General features: G+C 37.4%; 1 protein-coding gene across 4 annotated transcripts in view; it reads right to left on the bottom strand.

The window, feature by feature from the left end:
* Positions 1-24,255, bottom strand: part of LOC133522214 (E3 ubiquitin-protein ligase RBBP6) — a 48,901-nt gene that overhangs the window by 22,661 nt on the left and 1,985 nt on the right. For 2 of the 4 annotated variants that reach the window (XM_061857457.1, XM_061857460.1), the window contains 15 exons: positions 19,949-20,060; positions 17,981-18,108; positions 16,664-16,830; positions 15,923-16,013; positions 15,667-15,770; positions 14,620-14,688; positions 12,894-13,013; positions 11,214-11,269; positions 10,855-10,926; positions 9,945-10,015; positions 8,696-8,827; positions 7,580-7,858; positions 6,164-6,253; positions 5,642-5,911; positions 4,728-4,796 (listed from right to left, as the gene is read on the bottom strand). In XM_061857457.1, the coding sequence (XP_061713441.1) occupies positions 4,728-4,796; positions 5,642-5,911; positions 6,164-6,253; positions 7,580-7,858; positions 8,696-8,827; positions 9,945-10,015; positions 10,855-10,926; positions 11,214-11,269; positions 12,894-13,013; positions 14,620-14,688; positions 15,667-15,770; positions 15,923-16,013; positions 16,664-16,830; positions 17,981-18,108; positions 19,949-20,060 (1,830 nt within the window). The remainder of the gene's footprint in view (positions 1-4,727; positions 4,797-5,641; positions 5,912-6,163; positions 6,254-7,579; positions 7,859-8,695; positions 8,828-9,944; positions 10,016-10,854; positions 10,927-11,213; positions 11,270-12,893; positions 13,014-14,619; positions 14,689-15,666; positions 15,771-15,922; positions 16,014-16,663; positions 16,831-17,980; positions 18,109-19,948; positions 20,061-24,255) is intronic. The other 2 variants (XM_061857458.1, XM_061857459.1) reach the window with 2 other exon arrangements.

Here is a 24,255-nt window from a genome sequence, read left to right as displayed (position 1 = left end):
ACACACAATGTTTTTCATCACACTTGCGAAGAAAAAACTACATTTTAAACGAAATAATTCTTAAATACGGTGGACATATCAAACATTCGTCCGCCATTTAGTAATTTCTTGACAGGTTAGCATCGAGGGCACAGACCTATTCGGCATTCAGCCACGATTGAAAATTATATAAAAATATTTGAAACGGCTGTTAAATGAATCAAATTATTTTATTATAAACATAAACAAAAAGATTTAATTATTAACGTCAGTATTTTAAAAGTAAAACTCATTTATGCTACTTGGTTTATATGAATAAGTGACCTAATAAAAAAAAGCCGAGTTAATAGTTTTTTTTTTTCACAATCCATAACTCCCGGGGGAACAAAATAGGCCTTTGTCCTTCAGTACACCTGCATGAAATAAGAACGAGTAAAATAATGTACGATTAGAAAATAACATACAATTGATTAAACAGTAATAAAATTATAGGTATATTTCCACAAGCCATGCGTCAAAATGGTCCAAAAACCAACAGAGCTCAGGGATATCTCATGTAATAGGTATAAAAATGTATATACATACTTCATGTCGTCGTATGGACACCAAGTTGAATTTCATTGCACAACTGAAATATTATAATCAGGTCAGGAATTAGATCTCGAGTTCATACTATGCTGGACAGCGTTGCGCCAAACTAGATTCGCCAGCTTATCAATTGCCGATGAACGCTCTACTTTCTTTCATCAAAAATTTATTTACTATTTATTATTTTTGCAAGAAAGTGGGTACTTACAACCACATAATAGGCAGACGGAGCATAATTATTTCGCGCAAGCGCGAGCGGATCGAGACCATGAATCCATCCGGCGGTATCTCATGTTGAGCGAGACGTCTATGTATAAACTGAATACAATAACCTCGCAAGTCCCAGAATCGTTAATTTCGTTTTTACCCGACTGCGTCAGAAGGAAGGTAATTTTTTTCGAGCGTATGTATGTCCATTTATTTGGCACGCCCTACAGCCCAAACGGCTGGACGGTTTTTGACAAATTGTAACGATGCACTTTACTCTTTAATATAAATAATAAAATAGGAGTAATTTATTAGACATTAGGATTTAAATAAATAAAATTAATCTGTTCAATGCGCGACTGTACGCTCTGCGAAACAACAGCGTCAGCAGTTTTGACCGCGCCTAACGCTTACGCTCCGTGTGCTGTAGGCCTTAGACTCTGACTAAAATACCAATATCTCAATTCTGCAATGGAATTCTTCTTGATGCCCGTAGAATGAAATAAAGTACATAAACATACTTATTTAATGACCTAACTCTCAACTCTGTTGGTTTTTGAACCAGGTTCCATACAAAGTTGGCCATGGTCCATTCCATTGTCTAGTTTATGCAGCTTTTTGAAGTATTTAGAGTACGTACTCTAAAATTACTGTACTTTCTCTCTTACTTATTTGCGTGAACGAAATTCGTACTTTATTTTAGCGTTTACCCTTTTACATAAAACAGTTGGTGAAAGGCCGTTCTATCAATTCTAGAACTGTAGTTCTGTTCTATTAAATATCAAATAAGCCATAAAATTGCGAAAACATTTATAGGGAAATTAACTAGGAAATCCTTAAACAGAAAAAATACAATAATCATTTATCACAGCAATTTCGAAACAAAATTAAAAGCTTTCATATTAAATTAATATTATAAGTAAAATATACTCACAAAATACACTAGTAAATCAATAAAATAAAATTATAAAATATGCTAAGAATACCTTACATCATTTTGAAAAACAGCTCATACTCTTCAAACTGCTGGATCGATTTCTACCAAACATCGCTATGAACCACAGCAAGGAAACTCACTTTGACCTAAAAAACCGCATCAGAATCGAATCATCCGTTAAGAGCTACGATGCCACAGACATTGGCATCAAAAAATAACACCCCTCTTTTTGCGTCGGGGGTTAAAAAACCAACAGAAGTCACGGATGTGCTTATTTCTTTCAAGGGCCACTTACGCCATCCAGGGTTAGCCACTAACTCGGGGTTAATCGGTTAAACCCAGAGCTACAAATACAGTTTAACCATGTGTTAACCGGTTCGCTCCGAGTTAGTGGCTAACCCTGGATGGTGAAAGTGGCCCTAATACAATTTTACAGCACAAAAGGAACCTGATTGTGCAAAATGCTTAAGGCATTATCTATCAGTGGATTTTAGTATCGAAAGCAGGGAGCAAAACTTAATACATAAATATACACATGAAGAAACAATAGCTTATATAGTTTTTGAAATGTCAACAATAAAAGGTTCCAGGGATAATATGTTTTCAATATTGTTTTCTTAAATTTCTGGCTTGCCGCCGAAATAAGAATATTAGCAATAAATATGTATGAAACTAGGGTCAAGTAGGGTCAACTCATAATCAGAAGAAAAAAAAACATAATGGCGCGATTCACAAGTTTTACCCCATTAAACAGCGCCATATAGCAATAGTAAATCTACTATGCTTGTATGAACGTTACGGTTTACGCTTTTGATTCGTAAACGTGTTTATGGTTTAAGCTATTTGTATATATTTTAGGGGTAACTGATTAACATTTGTGACAACGCGCATGCCCTTTATCTGTTTATTTGAAGCAAGGATGTGGAAATGGATCACAGTAGTACTGCTGAACCATATAATTGGTAATGGGTGGGGAAGTAAATTAATGCTAAATAGGTCATTGGAGACAGAAAGCTGTCTGAAAGGGAGTATGAAACTCAAGAGCTGTGTCTCATACCACAGTTCCAAATTGACATATTGCTTTTTGGCACAATAGAATTATTGTCAAATAACGTAAATAACCCCATGGCTGATGAAATTGCTATCGGTACGAAAAAATTAAATAATTGTGACCTCAACTCAACACTGGTGTCACGTTGATGCACTGACTACCTCCAATATCGTGCACTTCAAATCACATTCACTCACTACCTACCTTTTTTGCATAACTACTCCATGTAGCTCTGTGTTGAATCAAACACCTCAATTCTCCCTGCCGACACACATACTGAACTACATGATATCAAACAAGGACCATGCAAAAAAAAACACACGCGGGATTTAACTAGGGAGCGGCACTGCGCGGCACAAGCATGCTTGTGCCTGACTCCTGGAATCCTGCATTTATACGGTTAATATATGAAACAACATTTTGCTCAACTGAGTAAGCGCCAGGGACGCAAGTATCTGTTAGGTTGAGGCATCAACATCAACAATCTACCATTCTAACCATAGCTGCGTCTCTGTAAGGTGTGGTGAACAATTCGTAAAACAGTTAATAAGGTAGGGCATAAATCTTTTCATCTTGATTTCAAAACAATATTTAAACACGTAAATAGGTAATTACAAAACAAAGTGTTGGTGCTCAAATTAAATATAAATCTAAAGGGACAAAGGACATGTTTAGGGATGGAGTTCGTAAAAGTTCTATTGGGACAAGAATAACCAATAGTTGTATGGGTCATTCCTGTCACAAAACTGAAATGTAAGTTTCGTGAAAACAATAACGAGTATAAATAATTGTAAGAATTAATAACAGGTACGTCTTATTAAACGAATTTCATACAATGAATAGGTATAACAGGAGAGTAGTAGGTATATTTTCGTTGGCTTGTTTTTTGTCCCCAAAAAAAGTGATGGAGTGTTGCTTTTTGCATGAGATGAATTTAGTTTGAAATTTATCTCATGGTAAATGTAATATACAGTTTAAAAAGACAAGCAATAGCACTCGTCTTTTTTATTTATTTGATAATATACAGAAATACAAGCGTGAATGAGTGGTCCATAACAAGACAACAAATTGAATTTGGACCCAGGTACCCGTTTCATGACTAGCTTGTAAGTTGTAATAGAAGCGTTGTCTCGATCTTATATGAGGCTTCCACCCGTTCCACAATTTACAAACTTTCAATAAAACTGTTTTCTGGATCAGTAAAGCCCTCTATATTAATCCTTCACGGCACAATGAAAGACAGCTGTCACATTGCGATCATAAACAGTGTCGATACAAAATTATCAATTAACTCCTTAAGTCTCACCAACTTTATAAGGAATCCACAAATAGCCTCAAAATTCAATACAAATATAGGTTTTATATTACTTAGGCTAAAATAAGCACAACCTCGCTCTATTTATTTTTATCCATTCATTTGTAAGCTTTATAAAATCACATAACCTTTTTCTTATTCTATTTGATAATACGATTAGAAGATTACAATTTTTTGTAACGTTAATCACAGCAAAAAAATATCACAGATCAATGATACAAGGATACATATTTAATACAATAATGTGTACATGAAATCTTATAATAAAACTTATCATTAACAGTCTTATATTATAACGTTTCAATAAAACAAGTCGCTGGCCTCCCGTAGACACCCGTAGTTGTGTTGATCGTTGATATACGTCGCGTTGCGAATCGCCGTCTCCGCTCATACGTGCTCGTCGTGCTGCTCGCTTTTTAAATCAATAGGGATATACGGGATTCGTTGTTTATAGCAGATTTGTGTAGAAAATCAACGCTTAAATTAGCCTATAGACGTCAGTTGTAGTCCGATATAAAACGCAAGCCTACGCACTTCGCGAACACAGGTTCAATCCGCAGGGCAATTTCATTACGTTATATAGTATACGCATTTTGATATAGGACGGTAAAGGGCGCATGTCGACACTATCTAGACTTTTACAATCGTACCTGGGTCCGTACGGCGGCTCAACGTTTCGGCGCGGCGGCGACAGCAGCTCGTCGTACAATCCAGGATACCTAAACAAAATAACTTAAGTTAGCAAAGCTTGAACCCCGGCGTACCGGAGCTTTTCGGAATAGGAACTTAAATGAGAAATATTATTTTATACATACGTGATATAATAGAGAGCTTTTCAGTCGATTATCGTGTTTAGGCAACGAAGCTTACTGAGTTGCCTAAGTAAGGTACGAGATTGAAAAGCTTAATTATATCACTATTGTATACAATACTTTTTAAGAGTCATTTAAATAATATTTTTTACATTTTAGTAGACAAAAATGTAGTACAAAATACATAAACGCGCGACTGCGCACGTCCCCGCGCGCCGCCCTTGGTTAGTATTTTCTATGGGAGCGCGGCGGCACGTGACTGGTCAATTTTTAGGGTTCCGTAGCCAAATGGCAAAAAACGGAACCCTTATAGATTCGTCATGTCCGTCTGTCTGTCCGATTCTGTCACAGCCACTTTTTTTTATAGTTGACTACAGCGCACCGAAATTAATCTTATACTTGAGTTGGGAGCCCAGACATGAAAAGTACGCAATTATAGTTTGGTGTTTGGGATACGAAATCTTAATAATTTTATTTCACATTTATCTTGTAGTTTTACTTACGGTGGTATTCCACCTGTCCAATTTCTTGGTCCAATGTACATTGTGTCTCACTCTCTCATTTAGCAACAGGTGCATACTTAGTGCAGAAACGGGAACCATCGTATTAAGTGCTAGTTTCCCCTCGAAATCTAACTAACGGATAATGAAAGTGATTTCGAAGAAAAAACCCAGATCAGTGAGTGCTAATTTTTCGGTTAAATTTCCAAGCAGATTTGATTAAATAATAGCTTAAATTAACGCAACATTTACCGATGAGGCGACATCGCTCTAGGCGGCGGCGATCGCATCGCCGACCTACGAGGCGAGCGCATCGGCGATCGCAGGGGCGAGCGATGCGGCGAGCGGTGCGGCGAGCGGAGCGGGGTGCGGTGCGGTGATCGAGGCGGCGAACGGAGCGGCGAACGCGGCGGGGAACGTAGCGGAGAGCGTAGCGGAGAGCGGGGCGGGGACCGCAGCGGCGAGCGCAGCGGTGAGCGGTAACGCAGCGGCGAGCGGTGTCGGCGACGAGGGGATGGGGACCTGGGCAAAAAAGTAAGTCTTTTTAAACGCTCCAACAGCGGCAAATATTACGATACGTACGGACTTTGATGTCTAAAGGTCTCTTTATTAAATATTTTTCATCGAGATGAAAAGCTTACTCAAACATAATTATAATTCTTTGGTAAGCTCATACACCGAGGTACTGTGAGGCATCAATGTGTCAACCGCGCAAAACTGCTCTAGATTTGTTCAACTCGAGCGCGCGGCGCTCGATAGCAAGTGTAAGCTTACCTCGTCAAGGACAGAGACCGGTCGCGGGTGCGGCGCCGGCGCGGCGACCACGGCGAGCGGCGCAGGCGGCCGCGCGAGATCGAGCGCGACCTGAACGATACAAATCAATGTACTTCGAACTCGCATGACTACTGGCCTTATTGATAGGGTATATAACGTTTTATTTACATTTATTTAACCATTTTGAACCCCACGAGTACCGTGGACGCTATATCGAGTCGACAGAAGAGTTACCTGAGACTAAGGCCTTGATACATCTTACTTAATTCAGTCTTTCCAAATAGCATCCTTAAAATTAGTTAAACGCGGTTCCACCTAATACTAAGTAATTTAGGATTCTGAATTAGTAAAGTGTATCATGCACTCAAGTTTTCAACATTTCAAAGTATTGCGACTCGGAAAATTAATATTTGCAAAGTAATCCCACCAGGCCCACTACTATATTTCGTTTTTTTAGTAGTTAGTTTAATAAATAACAGTTACTATTTTCTTTATAGCGTTTTGCAATAAAAAGATACATCAAGATTGTGTACCCTTTTTCTAATGCTAAGAAAAACGAACTATAACATAAAAATGAGCGCAGACCAAATAATTGAAATTTTTATTCATGCGACTGATGTTTATAAAATAAACTAAGTAGTGTTTTATTGAGAAAGAGTAATTAGCCTTGAAATAATATATATGTTTTTCTAGTGATGTAGTTTTATAGAAATAAAGTATCAGCTGAATTAATGAAAGAAACAGAAAATAAATGTATCAATTTCTTTGAGAGCAGAGGTCTCTTTTTCAGCTGCATCAGATCAATGTTACCAAGTTCTGACATGTCATTTATGTAGCAGTATGACATATTTTGAACCCATAAGAACTGTAAAAGTTACTCAGATCCTTTCATCAACTGACAACCATTTTCAAAGTAACCCGATTTATACCAAAAATAAATAATATTGATGAGTGATAACAGACGAAGAATGCTCTCGATCGAGATCTTTCAAATACTTAATAGAAAATAAATATTAAACACAAATACACGGATATACACGTTATGTGCAATCCATTATATGCGTCGGCAGTAAGCAAAGTACCGACCTCATATTATAAGACAAATGGGAATTAAAGGAATGGCTAAACATATGGGATAGAGCAGGCAGAAAAAATACTAACTAGCGCAACCACCACAATTTACATTATAAACGTGTATGTACAACATGCAAGAGCTGGAACAAAGGCCTCAGCATATTAGTGAACTTATCTAGAGGAGGTTAAAGAACTAAAGCCGACTACAGAACGATACGACTACAGGGACACGAACGACCGAGGCTTAAGCGCAAAGCGTGCGGGCGGGGGCATCCTCCCACCACCCGGGGCGCCAGCCGCCTGAACTCCTCCAGCGACAAGCATCATGCACTTGGCACGCACCTAGAGTACCGGTGGCGGCGCGGCTCGGGGCTGCGCGGGCTGCGGGGGCTGCGCGGGCTGCGCGGGGAGCGCGGGGAGCGCGGGGAGCGCGAGCGCGGCGGCGGCGGCGAGGCGCTGGGCCCGCGGCGCCGCGGCGGCGGCGGGGAGGCGCTGGGCCCGCGCCGGCGCGGCGGCGGGGAGCCGCTGGGCGGGCGCCGCCGCGAGTTCTCGCGCCGCGCCGCTCGCATCTCCTTCTCGCGGATCATCCGGTTGAACGCCTCGAGCGGGTCCTCGCCGTGCCTACAGAACAAAACGACGTCAGCGCCTTCGCTCTCCTCGCGGGTCGACGGTCCTCGGGTTGCCCGAATTTAACGGGTGTCCTTTAGTTTTTTAACTTTAAAATAAAAACGCGTGGCAATCTTTTGTTCTGTGGGCTCGCGGTCGAGTCGGTGACCCGCGGGGAAATTTCGAGTAAAAACGGTGGGGAAGGGAAAGAAAATCGACGTATCTCATTCGCGAAACAAATATTCAGGACGTCGAATGTAAATGTCGATACTCAAAAATTATTAATAGATTTTAAATAGTGAACGGTATCGCTAAATATGTAAACCGTTAAATTTATCACGAATGTCACAATTTATCCAAGAATCTTTCATCTAATCTTAATAGCAGAAAAGTTAATCTCATAATAGCAAGTTCATCGGCAATCACTACAATGATTACTGATGAACTAAAAATGTTCCGATAATACTTAGTACCAAAATAAATAAACAATTAGGTATCAAATGAAATACAGCATAAGTCACACCTAGCGAGATTCACACCAATATCAAAATTTTAAAAACAGACCACCGATTATGCTGATATAATCACGGGTTCGGATTACCGGCAACCAGGGTGAATAGGAATAAAAACCGGGAATAACATACCTACGTATACCCGACAATTTCCGCACACAAATCGTATCATGTAAAATTTACTGTTATTTTCAATCACATGACACAATTTGGCTGGGTAGTAATATCCCGGTTCGTATCCCTATTCACACCGCCATCCCTACTCACCCCGATATACGTTGGTTTAGCTTGAACTCGCAAGTGTGAATTACACTGTGGTGCTGGGGCTTGTAATATTTACCCGTTGGGCTCGTCCTTGATGCCGGGCGGCGGCGGCTGGTAGGGCTCGGGCGGGAAGCGCTCGTACGGCGGCCGGCCCGGCCCCGGGGGCCCCGGGGGCCCGCGGCGCCCCGCCCCCCGCGAGTATCCGGGGCTACAAAATATCCCACTCATTAGTTAACAAACTAGTACATCCAACGTGTAGTATCAAACGTTGTACTCGCAGTGAGATCGCGCACAGAGAAAAAAATAACGCGCCATTTTCCGCATTTGTTACGACAGTAGACACAAGTTTCGCAAGTTTTTAGTTTGAATATTGACGAAAACGTCCATTTCAAGAATTGAAACTGAAGAACAAATAAATTTGACGCTGCAAGAAATACTAATAGAGGCAAGAACCGCGAAGTTTAACCTTTTACCATCAAATTCGAGTGAAAAATACTTAACGGCATATGAAAGTTTTGTACAATGGAAAACCAGCGAAAACGGTATTTCTTCCCAGTCTTTCTCGAAAACGTGTTTTTAACTTCAATGAATTGGCGAATAAGTAACTACAAGCCCAGTTCGATTTGGTGCAATTATTCGAAGTTATAATTGGAAGCCACCATTTTGAAAATTGTATGTATTTTTACTGTTTTAACCTTCGAGCAACGCAGGGAAGGGAGACGGCATTCGTACTATTTCCCCTCTGCCGAAGCATAGGTACAACTGTGGCGGTGCATGTTCTGACTCGTCCGTACACAAAAAGATATCGATGTGTGCCAGATTTGTCTTTGATGTGTGTCATTTTCTATGTATTTGTGTCGTCATTACAGGTTGGATTTTGTATGTAGTGAGTGAGAAGTGCGACTGTGTGTACGTTTCCCCCCGTAAAACATGGCAGAAAGATTTGTACGGTAAGATATCGCTTAGGCTCCTCCCTTCTGACGTGTCGGAAGCCGGTGTTGCTCGAAGGTTTTAACAATTAAAATTTGTTTAATATATCAGTTTTGGTTTTTCCTCCCAAGTGTGTTGAAAAACGTCGTATAAAACGCGTGTGCATTGGTCATTACATCGGTTTACTTATTGCGCGCTCGCTTGCGAGCGTGCGCACAATGTACTATCATTAAATACATCCATCCGTACATGGCGACCCTGGCAACCTCTCTTAAAATAAGTAGTCTAATGGACAGCAGCGGTGTTAGACTCAACAGCACTTTGCAATAAATAAACAGGGAGAGTGTTGAATAGCACTTTGGAACCAAGCCAAAATATTTACAAGAAACACTCACTCGTTAAATCTGTGTCCTGGTGGCGGGACTCCTCGAACGAAAGGTGGCGGCGCGCCACGATTGAACGATCCCTGCAACAACATACAAGTTTCATTATGATGATGGTAATCATAATATGCGCTTTTTACAACACATTTTGACGCATAATGAGACGCATCGATGCCGTTAAAACGTTTCGCTTGTAAATTAATTGTTCTTATCTACACACATACACATAAACCCTCTATGATGCCTCCAAAATCCGTAAACAATGGCCAACATTACGATAAACTGTTTTGTTACAACAAATTTCTTATCTGTGATGATGTTGTAATTGCTTCATAACTACATCAAAATCGATGTGGTTATACATTCAAATTTGGAACATCTCGGAAAAAAAAGCAATTCGATTTAACCGCTATTCTAATATCAGTCGAGATGTCTTCTTGTTCGAAATGAAATGTCTATTGCTACAATTCTGACATAACTCGCATGTTAGTTTGTATCGAATGATACGGAAATAGGCCCCCGACTCTAGTTTGTCCGTGAATTAAAAAGAACTACGAATGCGTGACATGCGTGAAAAAAGTTTTCATTTACCGCCATTTGACGTTCAGTTATATCTTTTAATTAGTTTTAAGTATAAAATGAATATGTTTTGTTGTTTTTAAAGTAACTATTGCAAAAGGTGCGTGTAAAATGGGCGATAAAAATATTTCGGTGACGCCACCACATATCCGCGAGTTTCGCCAAGAGAGCAAAGATGCTCAACGTTGGCTGTAAGTTGGGTTAGTGACTATATCATTGAAAGTTGTGTAGTGACTATATCATTGAAATATGTGTGTAGATAAAATAGTGTATGTAACTACATAATTAGGCATTAAAACACTCGTGTGATCTTTAAGAAATATTAAGTTATTTATTGATTTACCTGAGATGCCATAGGATCTCTTCCTTCGTCAATAGTTGGAGTGCTAGCACGCTGCTCGTCAACTCGAGGTACCTGGTGAAAGCGATACAATTTTAGCACCATTCGATTCACCCAATCATTGGTACAAAACAAAATTAAAATAACAGTAAGGTTCGCCCTTCAGTATCGAAATCAGCCCTTAAAATAAATATTTTTTTAAGTATAACAAAACAAACATTATACAATTTCAAAAAAGAATCGTAATTTTGGAGCTGATATTAATGAAACAAAAAGAGGGTTAACCTGGGGCTAATAATATTATTAGCTTGTATTTTATTATGCAATAGGATAGGCCCCTGATGTCAAATAGTGATACTTACATTCATGGGCAAGTTGGGAGGTTCATCCATGCCAGGAGGTTTCAAAACTGGCGGTCCTGAAACAACAGAGATATTGAGGTAAATTAAATCTCTCGTTTTAGATTATGCATTGAAAAAAGCGTCTAACGTGTATTGTTATTTATATAACTACAGTTTTGTCAAGAAATTGAGTCATGATTAAACAATGAACTTACAGGTAATTTCATCGTGAGACTATAATCGATTACTTTTACTTATTATTACTATTTGCCCGTTTATAAATTTTGTCCTTCCAAACATCTATTATAATTTATAATATTGGAAATGGGACAGAAGAACTCTCTCCCTCTCAGTTTTCTCTGGTAGGAAGAAATGTGAATATTTCTTACTATTTGTCCTAAAAGACGGGGAAAAAAATCGCAAAATACAATATTCTGTCTCATAAATTAATGTTTTGGACTTGTATAAAGTAAAAAAAAAATCTCACAACTGCTTTAAAAGCAGGAAAATTTATAAATTTAATCTTTTTATATTATAAGGAGCCTTCAATATATTCCATGTAAAGTGTTCCGTTCATATTTCTTATTAAAAAAAACTGGATCATGCCAAAATTCCCAATTTGAAACAAGGATGCACAATAATCATATGTCTGTTCTAGATAAAAAAACATTTATCTACGCAAATATCAGACTCTCTATGATGCGTTCAAAAATCGCAAATTACGACCAACATAATGATAAACTGTTTTGTAAGAACAAATTTCTTATCTGTGAAAATATTATTATTTTATAATTACACACAAACTTCGAAGAGCTTTGAAAAACAAAACAATTTGGTTTGACCTCTATTGTAATATCAAACGATATGTAGATTATAAATTAGTTAATGAATGTGCAGTGTACGGTAATCAATCACCATACGATATATAAATAAATTAGCAAAACTTTCGTGTAAAATGAGCGATTAAGATATTTCGGAGACCGTGTTCATATCGGTGAGTTCCGCGACAGAGAAAGTATACTTTGTTTTTTTTTAGCATTAGAAAGAACTTCGCCGAAGTAAGCTTGAGGTTCCAAATAAGGCACTTTTTGTTTAAGTATTGGCAACATTACATAATTTCATTACTATTAACAATTACAGCCTGATAAAAACTGCTCGCTTACTTCTGTGGAGTATTTTCTTATGCTAAAAAAAGGAAGTATAGGAGCGACGATGCCCTAATGCCGGTCTTAACATGCGGTTCCTGAAAACATCATATAACTTATAATATGTGAGTAGATAAAGCAGTGAGCCTATTTATTATTGGGGAGTTGCGGGCCTTTGAGCGCCACGTCGACCAAGCAGTGATCTATTGTGACGGCCCTTTAAAGTTCATTAAATTAGTAACTAGCCCGTGGAATCCAGGAATTTCCAGGAGTGAACCTATGTAACTATACATAATTAGTCATTTAAACACTCGTGTGATCCTTTTATGAAACGAACGTGAACCCCATACTCGTATTATAATGTAATTCATTATATAGCAGTCACATAAATTACTATTAAACTTTGCATTAATAACAAATCAAGGTCAAGACAAATGAAACATTCGACGTATTATGCAGTAGAGCAAATGATTTTCAATGTCGCTCGAGAGCTCTCGCCGAGTGGACAGGACACTGGACACTGAACGGAACAGACAGGGTCGTCGGTCGGCAGTACCGTGTCTGGTGCGCGGCCGCGGGGCGTGGTCTGGGCGGCGCGAGCGGCGGTGCGTGTAGCGCGGCGGCACCAGCACGGTGATGTTGTCCGACGAGCCGTCCGACGAGTGCCCGCCCACATCTACCACATGTTACAGCTAGTCAGGCGCGGTGTGCACCGTGCTTAACGGCGTGCGTTGAAGACGCATCAGTGTTCACAAATTTAATTTTGAAAAAAATATGTATAGTTGATATTTTTTTTGCAAGACGAAAGTACCGACGTGGAATGTCTTGTGATGTTCACGGTGCGTATTCGTTTATCTCCATACTGATATAATAGGCACCATAATACTCACTTGCATATAACTATAGATAAAAAATAAAGGTCGTGTCACAAAGGATTATTTTGAAGCATTATTGCGACTTTTAAGCTAGAACCCACTATATAAGGCAAGGCACTATATAATCGCTGCAATACAACACGCACATCACTCGTAAATTCGCATGCAATTTGTGGCTATATCCGATGTAACAAGATTTTTATACATTCTAATTCATAAATTATGCGTGGAGGCGAAGTGGGAATCTACACTTAAACTAAACGGCGTGATGAAATAAAAATATCAACTATAACAATAAACTTGCGGCCTAATTGAGTCCTCCAAATTAATGGCAGAATACTATTGCCGCTTTGGTTTTGTATGAATCATTAATTATTGAAATTAACGTGCAATTTCATACAGATTTAAATTTGTAACGTGCACCGATAACCCTTCTGCCGTAACATGCGACAAAACCATTATAATTAAACTACAACTGTAAAAATATTACAAGATGACCTTAATGGCAGAATTTAAATGAGATACTTACACAGGAGCAACATTTTCAATTATCCGAAAATGTATTATTTCGAAGTTATTTTTGTTACCCATTGTGAGACCGGAAAAAACGTGAGGACTTATATAAACTTATCCGTCGGCTTATTTTGTAACTGAATATTTACGCTAACGTATCTATTAAGTATTTATCAAATAAATTTTATTTTATTTATTTAACAGTGAGATTTTAACTCGAATGTGGCTGATCTGTACCTCTAGTGTAAATAAATTCGATTTCCAAACGTGACGTACGCGTTTGCGTTTAGTCTCATTTTGTAATGGATTTCGAAAGAGCGCGCCAAGCGGGACGTTTTGGAACCTCAAAATCCTATACAAAATGAGACTTAACGCAAACGCGTTCGTCACGTTATGATGTCGATCAAAGTTACACTAGGGGTACAGTTCTCAAGATGTATACAGTACATACTTAAGATCAATGATGCTTGGGGCTTTAATCTTCTATTTATAAAATATACTATCCCCGAACGACTAAATTGATTTAATATCATCTAAGCTTGGGCGAATGTAGGACGCAGTCTCTACACAACTATGTACAGATAACACGCCTAACTAAAGACCTATTCATAGCAAAGAGACAAATCAAAATTGGTCTCTCTGTTTCAGATAAATACACAAAACATCAAACTTGTTACACCCCGCTGTTTGCAATGATGCTCAGATTACTCAAATTTAATAAAACCATCCACCATTTACCTTTATAAGGCAACCAAACAGTATGTGTCACTACCCAAACAAAAGATACTTAGTTATGGATAAATAAAATATCGTATTAAGATCTTAATGTACGTCCTTATAAGCTTAATCGACCAGTATCTTTTGGCTGGGTACTCGATAACTGTGCGTGCTTACCGTTGTTGGCCAGTGGAGGCGGCGGGCCGTTCGGGGGCTGCTGCATTGGCATCACCGGTGGTGGTTGTTCTGTGAAATTATGTATTTTTAGAAAAGTTATACCAATAGAACTGCTATTGTTTTTATTCTATTAAAGATAATCTTTATCTGATAATTTCTTAGGAGTTATTTATTGCGTACAAAATATAATAATTGAGTGTGTATAAAATATTTTAGCATCAGGAAATAGTTAACACAGGCGTGTCTTTTCACCGCAAAACGGAGCTAGTTTCCGTGACTAAACACTTTAGAGCTTCTTGGTCTAAGTTTAAAATCGAAATCAAACTTTGGGTTGGTATTGAGTCCAGGGCTAAAACTGCTGCCAAAAAACTTGGTGTCCTATTTAAGGTGAAGCGGTATTTCACTCCGAATCAGCTTCTCTCCCTATACCAAGCACAAGTCCGCTCGTGCATGGAATACTGCTGCCACCTATGGGACGGTTCCGCCAAATATCAGCTGGCAGCCCTGGACTCGATAGAGCGCCGGGCTCATAGAGTCGCTAGCCTATCGTTGTTCTATCGGATACATTTCGGGGAGTGCGCACAGGAACTGCACACCCTGATCACACCTTTCCCTTTCCATCATCGGACATCCAGGCGCGGGGAGCGAATGAATCAGTGTGCTTCCTCTTTTTTGGTACGGACGGCTAAAGAATGGAATGCGCTCCCGCCATCTGTTTTCCCTGATAAATATGACCTTGGTCTCTTTAAAGCAGCAGTGAATAGGCTACTACTGAACCGGTGAGCTCTATCTTAGGCCCTGTCTTCACCTTCCATCAGGTGTGACTAGAGCCAATCGCCGATCAGTTTTTAATATATAAAAAAAAGTTTCACAGAATAATTTCCGTTCATGGCGAGATATAAAATTGAAAAAATTTGAACCTTATGTAATTCCATTTTAAGTTCAAATTTCTTCAATATTATCTCGCGAGTTATCAACTTCTTCCCGCCGTGTACAGATTTATTGGCCTACGAGAACCAACTTGTGAAACTGAATTAGGAACGTTACCTAAATGGGGCACGACGGGCGGCGGCCCGGCGGACGGGCGGTGCGGCGCGCGCCGGCTGTAGCCCGTCTGGTTCCGGAACGCCGACACCGAGTTACGCAAAAACCTAAAACGTTCATAATTATCAACGATTTTCTATGTATAATCTTCTGGAAATTTGTAATAAATAAATTTTAAATTTGATGAAATGTGTCCTAAAAAAGTAAATAGGTACATACGGTACCTAAATTATAAAGGTTGCGTGAGTTAACTGGTTACCTATTTGGAATTAATGTTGTAGGCGCGATCTCCTTTTCGCGACAATCTGGGCATTCATGGTCCTCAGACTCCAACAATGCTCCTCTTATGCCTGTAATCAATGATCGATAGGATCAGAATATAATTTTGATAATGTCAGCCGTCTTCACAATATGAGACTGACCAAAATTGAATTTTCAAAACCCTAACATGGCGGCAGAAACTATATTTGTAAGTCAAATAACTAGTTGAAAATAAAACACTAATAATAATATTGTGTCCTAACTGAACTAGTAAACAGCTTATACTGTAAGGGAACAAAATTTGTATTTTAGTACAAATTGTTAAATAACTTTGTTGAAAATTTAAGAAACATTATAAAGTCCTTCCACTAACCTAAGACGGATGGTGAGGTAAGTGCGCGGTGGTTTTTATAATAAAATATAGTTTGGCACTAAATCAAGTTTTTATATAAATCAGTCGCCCTCGCCCCTAATCTTCATAGCACAGAATAAATAACAGTACTACCGTACAGAAAAGAAACTTTCTACAAAACTGAAGTTTGACAGCGATTCAGGGACGAATCATGTTCTCCTTTTCTAATGCATGGCGCTATCCCTTTCGGCTATTTACGGTTGTCAATTTTCAAGTAATTATCTTATTCTGTGGTAAAGTATGATGTTCATAACGATACTCCCTCACTTTGTCCTGTTCAAATCGGTGTAATAGTTAACATAGAGTTAGAATAATAAGTATGCTCACACTCGTCACAGAAGGAGTTCCCGCAGCAGGGGATCATGACGGCGTCGGTGAGCAGGTCGCGGCACAGGCTGCAGATGAGCTCGTCGGGGATGGTGGGCTCGGGCGCGGCGGGCGCGTTGGCCGCCACCTCCGCGCCGCCCGCGCTCTCCGACGCCAGGTACGCCTCACTGCGCGTTATAAACCAACTTACTTCTAGTAATAAATACTAGATTGTGTCATAAACAAGCTAACTCCATTGCTAAAATAGAATCTAGAGTGTATCGAGGAATATGTATAGTACCTATACATCAGGTCAGCCTCTATGTGAAGTCTTAGAACAGAAAATTCAGAGAGGCAAACAAATCCCCATTTCCAAATAGGGGGTGTGAAAAAGATTGAATAATTCTCAGTAGTAGCATAGCATATCTACAGAAAAGCACTTGCCCAGTATATCATCTACATGATACCACTGAGTAAAAGTACAACGCACAAAAAAATTGTATGTCGAAAACGACTGTACCTACGTCACGAGGCTTGATAATAATGATTAATGATAATTGAAACTTCAAGTGACGAATATTTTTAGCAGTATAATGTAAAATGCGGATTGAGACACGCCTGATTATACTAAGGCGTATAAGTTATAAAACTTAGTTGGCTTAGGTCCATCCACCTACTTCACAATACACAATGAGAAAGCAAATTTATGAATACTATGCCTCTTGCCTATTAAAAAATATATAAAATTAAACGCAGTACACTATACTAACAAATGCTATAACATCTCCCCAACTCCAAGTTAAAGCAAACATTGTATATGCTATCAAAGTAGCATTATCAGTATTTTGAACATGTAAAGTATTTTATAACTAACTAGATCATTAACAAACAATAAAATCAATCTAGTGATCAAGTCAAGATCAAGTTTAAGTACCTATAATACTAGATTGTAATAAATACAAAAACCATTTTAGTGCCATTTCGTGACACTTTATTCTCACTATGTTCTCTTTTATGTATGTCTATTACTGTTTGTGTGTTTATGAATAAAATAAATTCTATTCTATTCTTCTATTCTATAGGTATTAAAAGTACTGTAGATGACAATATTACACACATTGGGGTCATTGAGAATAGTCAGCAATATAAGTGTTTCCATAATGGCAAGTTTGATTGTAATTTGAAACCTAATAGACATTATCTAATATTTATGTAAAAATATGTAATGAAGAAAATTGGTATTTAAACACTGATCATATCAATTCAGACATGCTTTATCAATCATGGTAGATGAAGCCAATCAGTTACACAATCTAACAATGTTGAAGCAATACTTACTGATCAACGGCAGGCACAGCAAAGGTTCCACTTGGGGTCATCATGGCTCCTGGGGCTTTAGGTCCGTCAACTGGGACCATAAAACTACGAGGAATTCCTGTACTTCTTCTTATCTCTATTGGGTCAGACTGAAAAAAAGGTTTTAAAAACTTTAAACATCTTAATTTATTTAATAGAGCTTAGTTATTCTACAGATAATTTTATAGTTTTGATACATTTATTTAAATTTTATTTTTCTACTGTAGAGCCCTTTTAGGTAAAAGCCTCCTCCAGCTGTTTCCATCTGACTTTATCTATTGCTACGCTTTGCGATTCTTTGTCTGCAGTAACAACAATTTCGTTTAAACATGTACCAGGTGATCCTGGTCCCATACTATATTATGCCGTGCGATTTTTGTTAGAAAAAAAAAAATGCTAACTATTATAGTAAGTAAATGGCTCATGATGAAATGAGCTACTACTACCATAAAAATGCATAATTGACAAATTAATATACAAAAAAAGCGGCCAAGTGCGAGTCGAACTCGCCCATGAAGGGTTCCGTACCATTTATGACGTATTAAAAAAAGTACTTACTAGATCTCGTTCAACATTTTACCACTTTGGACACACATTTTACCACTTTGGTAGTGTCTCTTGCGCAAACTATTCAGTTTAGAAAAAAATGATATTAGAAACCTAAATATCATTTTTGAAGACCTATCCATAGATACCCCACACGTATGGGTTTGATGAAAAAAAAAAAATTATTTTATGACTTATTAAAAAAACTTCTTACTAAATCTCGTTCAAACCAATTTTCGCTGGAAGTTTGCATGGTAATGTATATCATATATTTTTTTTAGATTTTTCATTCTGTTATTTTAGAAGTTACGGGGGGGGGGGGGCACACATTTTTTCACTTTGGAAGTGTCTCTCGCGCAAACTATTCACTTTAGAAAAAAATTATATTAGGAACCTAAATATCATTTTTGAAGACCTATCCATAGATACCCCACACGTATGGGTTTGACGAAAAAAAATTTTTTTAAATTTTATGACGTATTAAAAAAAATACTCACTAGATCTCGTTCAAACCAATTTTCGGTGGAAGTTTGCATCGTAATGTATATCATATATTTTTTTTAGATTTTTCATTCTGTTATTTTAGAAGTTACAGGGGGGGGGGGGGGGACACTTTTTTTCACTTTGGAAGGTTCTCTCGCGCAAACTATTCAGTTTAGAAAAAAATGATATTAGAAACCTCAATATCATTTTTGAAGACCTATCCATAGATACCCCACACGTATGGGTTTGATGAAGAAAAAATTTTTTTTTTAATTTCATGACGTATTAAAAAAACTACTTACTAGATCTCGTTCAAACCAATTTTCGGTGGAAGTTTACATGGCAATGTATATCATATATTTTTTTTAGATTTTTCATTCTGTTATTTTAGAAGTTACGGGGGGGGGGGGACACATTTTACCACTTTGGAAGTGTCTCTCGCGCAAACTTCATTTTAGAAAAAAATGATATTAGAAACCTCAATATCATTTTTGCAGACCGATCCATAGATATCCCACACGTATAGATTTGATGAAAAAAGATTTTTTGAGTTTTAGTTCTAAGTATGGGGAACCCCCAAAATTTATTGTTTTTTATTTTCTATTTTCGTGTGAAAACCTTAATGCGGTTCATAGAATACATCTACTTACTAAGTTTGAACAGAACAGCTCTTATAGTTTCGGAAAAAAGTGGCTGTGACAGAATCGGACAGACAGACGGACATGACGAATCTATAAGGGTTCCGTTTTTTGCCATTTGGCTACGGAACCCTAAAAAACGACAGAGAGTAACCCAAGGAAACATTAACATGACGAGAAATGACGAAAAAGTTGATGTTTACAAGGAATTAAGCTATTATAATATCAATATGTGTAGGATACATTTAAATGACTGCCACTCTTCAACTAAATTTCAACTTACTGAATTAGCTATAGGGCAATCCTTGATCCAATGTCCATGTTTCTGGCACTTGTAACAAACATAATTTGATGGCACTACACCTCTCTGATTTTGTCCTCTAATTTTTTGATAACTGAAAATTTTAAAAAAGTTAATGACACTTTCAATAGTCACATTGAAAAAGCTTGATTTTGAAGAAAAAAAAACTAGTCTGATCAGTTCCCTGATGCTGGTGAAAGTGGTTGTTTAATGCCAGTAAAAAGCCTGTGTCCTACAATGGATATTAGCAAGATAGTGAAGATGACAATTATAACTATCCAACATTGCTTGCTATTGCTTTAACTCTTTATTTCAATATCTTCTTTTCTTGTACCCACCCCACAATATAAAACAGAAAAAAACATGCATAATATAATAGCACAAACATATGCACTATGCAATATGATTTATAAGAGCTGCACCCTATCCTACGAAACTTAACAAGTGTATAAGTTCGTATCATCCACGATGACGTGCAGATTTGTCAAATTTAACTTTTAATAACATGACATTACGAGTCATGGCACGCGTCTTCGTGAATGACACGATCTATACAAGTCGACAATATTGTGAAATTGTAAACAAAAATATGTACCACAACAATTTTATACATGTCACATATACAAGTCTACAATTTACAAATATTTCGCATTTGTGGACCAGTAGCACGAAACATGGAGGGTATGTAGGGATTGCAATCCGGTCCGGCGGATCCGGTAATCCGGCCGGATCCGGCACTTTTCAGGAGCTACCGGATCCGGTAAAAATCACCCCGGATCCGGTATAATAAAAAAACGCCTAAATACAGCACGCGCTGTGCGTTTCAGATGAGGAAAAGGCAACGGATACGAGGTATGAAGTTGAACAGAACAAAAACGAATGAAAAAGTTTAAATTTAGTAAGATAAAAATATATTTATTATGACGATGACTGGGAACAGAAGAGGATTTCTTCTTCTTTCATGTTGGTGGCACGATATGACGATTACATAAATACTGTAATAAAAGGAAAAATGAAAGGATGGAGATGCCATAGAAGGCATTTGTAATTTATGCATTTGTAAGATGCTTTATGTCGTATCATAATGTTGTGATAGGAGATTAACCGACTACAGTTGGGCTCATCAATATGTGTGAATGAAGAATATCTTGTTTCTCCACAATAAATAGGCAATACAATATTTTCGAATTCGAAAAGTAAGCAATATCTGTACCCCTAGTGTAAATTTATTCGATAGCGAAACGTGACGTACGCGTTTGCGTTAAGTCTCATTTTGTATGGGATTTAGAAACAGCGGACTTTAGTTTTCTCCGATATATGTATATATATGATAAAAAATTAAAATAAAAAATAAAATAAATATTATAGGACATTAGTACACAAATTGACTAAGTCCCACAGTAAGCTCAATAAGGCTTGTGTTGAGGGTACTTAGACAACGATATATATAATATATAAATATTTATAAATACTTAAATACATAGAAAACACCCATGACTCAGGAACAAATATCCATGCTCATCACACGAATAAATGCCCTTACCAGGATTTGAACCCGGGACCATCGGCTTCGTAGGCAGGGTGACTACTCACTAGGCCAAACTGGTCGTCAAAAAAATATGATATAATATAGATTCTTTTCTATTCAAATTTAAGAGAGAATCTTTTGTCTTTACAATTACATCCAATCTAATGGAATTTCCTTCAACTCCTGGTACATGCTACTCTACGTCTAGCCAATTCTTTATTTGATCTATGTAACTTTTCTTAGGGAGTCCCTTTCCGCGATGGTTTTCAATCATACATTCTATTATTTTTCGCATAAGATCGTCGTGTCATGTGTTGTTCCTTATAATTTGACCAATATACTTTTCAATAAATTAAAAAAAGTACAATTTTTTAAGTCATACAGTCTACTACTTTTTCGGACAAATAAATAATACTAGAGCGCATTTAATATCATAATTGGTTAAAAGTAAAATATCTTCGTTAAAAGTAATAAATAATAGTAAGCGTAGGAGTTTAAAATAGAGTTCCGGTTACTCTGGTTATAATATTAGCGGAAAATCGTTGAGCATTAGACTTTTTGTTTGCCGCGATATCTATTGTCGAGTAGCAGTACTGAGAGTTCCGCTACTCGATGCTAGATGTCGACTACGAAAATAATAAGCGTTTTGGTACCAAAACTGATGTATGGAGTGAGCACTCTATGTACTTCTTATTTCTCTATGCTAGAATGGATGTCAACGTTAGAGTTTGTGAGGAAAGAGAAGAGTCGTGGAAAGTATGGGCCCCAATACATTCCACGACTCTTCTCTTTCCGAACAGACTCTACAAAGAATTCAATCAAAGAACAGTTACGAAAACTTGTTCTTTCAAGGAGCTCCAATTCCCACCCCACATCCCATCTTGCTTTGGAAACTAATGAAATTTATAGTTGTAAACGAAAATTTGAGCACTTTAGAATGGTTAAATATAATAAATTACCGATTTAAAATTTTGTTTTTAAAATGATATTGACATTGTGACACTTTTTAATACCAAGTTCTATTTTATTGTTATGAAGTTATTTATTAACTTCAAATTATAGATTTAGGAATACGTATTACGCAAAAAACTAGAAAAATATGTCATTTAATTAACTTTTATATCCCTATACCAAACCGGATCCGGTCCGGCCGGATTGAAAATCAATCCGGTTTGCAATCCCTAAGGGTATGTCAAGGTAACTTACACTTAGGAGCAAAACTGTCCCAATAGTAGCATATTAGTAGAATGTGGAGAAATTGATGTCGATCAAGGGGAGGGGTACATGATTAATAACAGTACTCCTTGAAATTTTCTACAAATCCGCCTAACATATGATGTACTCGGCATTTACGATTATTTTGTAATTTTGAATCGAAAAGTAGAAAAAAACACTTTTTTATTTTATCCAATATTTTTATTTCCTCCTATGGAAACTCCAAATAGGGAACCATATATAATTAAGAAATTCTGCCACTATAAAATCATCATGAAATTGTTTTAATGGGGCATATTTTTGAAGTTACTTTTAGGTGACTTATAGTTCCGTGCAAAAGTGTACCATTAAAAACAGCCATAGAAAGTGTCTGTTAATTCAATGTTAAAGACGACTGTTATTCTGCCATAACTAGAACTATGGTCACGATTTAAACAGTTGATACCTCATTTTAAAGAGGCTACATTTCTTAATTATGTATGGTTCCCAGTTTTGCTCCTAAGTGTACATAATTGTAACTTTGTTAGTCACAAATTGTGACATGTAGAATTGTATTAATTATGATGTTGTTAATGTCCAAAATTGTAAATAGTTATTCAAAATTACTTATAGTTGTAATCTTTTCTGTTGTTTTTCTCACTGCACGCACATTGCTTTAAGGCATTAAGTCCACCATTTGTACTTATTTTTAATGAGCAATAAATTTTTAATAAATAAATTTGGTTGTTTGACAAATATGTATTAATATCTCTCATTTATGTTAAGGGTATATCAACGACATTTTTTAACGATATATATATATATATATATCGTTAAAAATACCTTACATCTTTTTACTAGTTATTGAACATGGTGGAAAATGTTTTGGCAAGGTAAAATTACCATTTTAAATTTAATTTTGGAACATAAGGAGGTAATTGTTTGGGAAGTATAGTAATATACTAATATAGCTAAATTATCTCACAAAGATAAAATTAATAAATGGGTAGATATAGCAAACCATTTGAAATCTTGAGATATATTGCACTAGGACTAGAAGTATTTAAGAGGCACTATCTGGCAAAATTGGAAACATCATGTGTGTACATGGTATTGAGAACTTGAGCCCAACCATTGCAAAACTGTCAGCAAATTGTTGCTTTGGATCGAAGGCACGGTTTCTTCTCGAGGCATGTTGGAGATTCGGACTGATAGTCTGAAGTAAATATTCCATTGTAGATTTAATCAACCTTGGATTGAATGTGAAATCCATAATATTTGAAGTAAAGTTTTTGTGTGCTGTATGTCCTATCACTCCTGAAAACTAATTCTTCTTTGCTACTACTATCACTAGTACTGGGTGCGTAGACAATATGCCAATCGCTTACGCTCCATAGCCACCAAATAAGTAATAGTACTACCATACAGAATAGAACCTTCCTACAAAACTGAAGTTTGACAACTGTGATCCAGGGACGAATCGTTCTGTGTCTTTCTAACAATGCTGAGCCATATGGAGCTGAGAATACCCCAAAGGATCAGTTTCGCCCCCCTGCCATAGCGCACG

This window comes from Cydia pomonella, chromosome 10 (assembly GCF_033807575.1).
Source record: "Cydia pomonella isolate Wapato2018A chromosome 10, ilCydPomo1, whole genome shotgun sequence".
Lineage (NCBI taxonomy): Eukaryota > Metazoa > Arthropoda > Insecta > Lepidoptera > Tortricidae > Cydia > Cydia pomonella.
The sequence above is the reverse complement of the archived record's forward strand: the minus strand, read 5'-3'. Positions and strand labels throughout refer to the sequence as shown.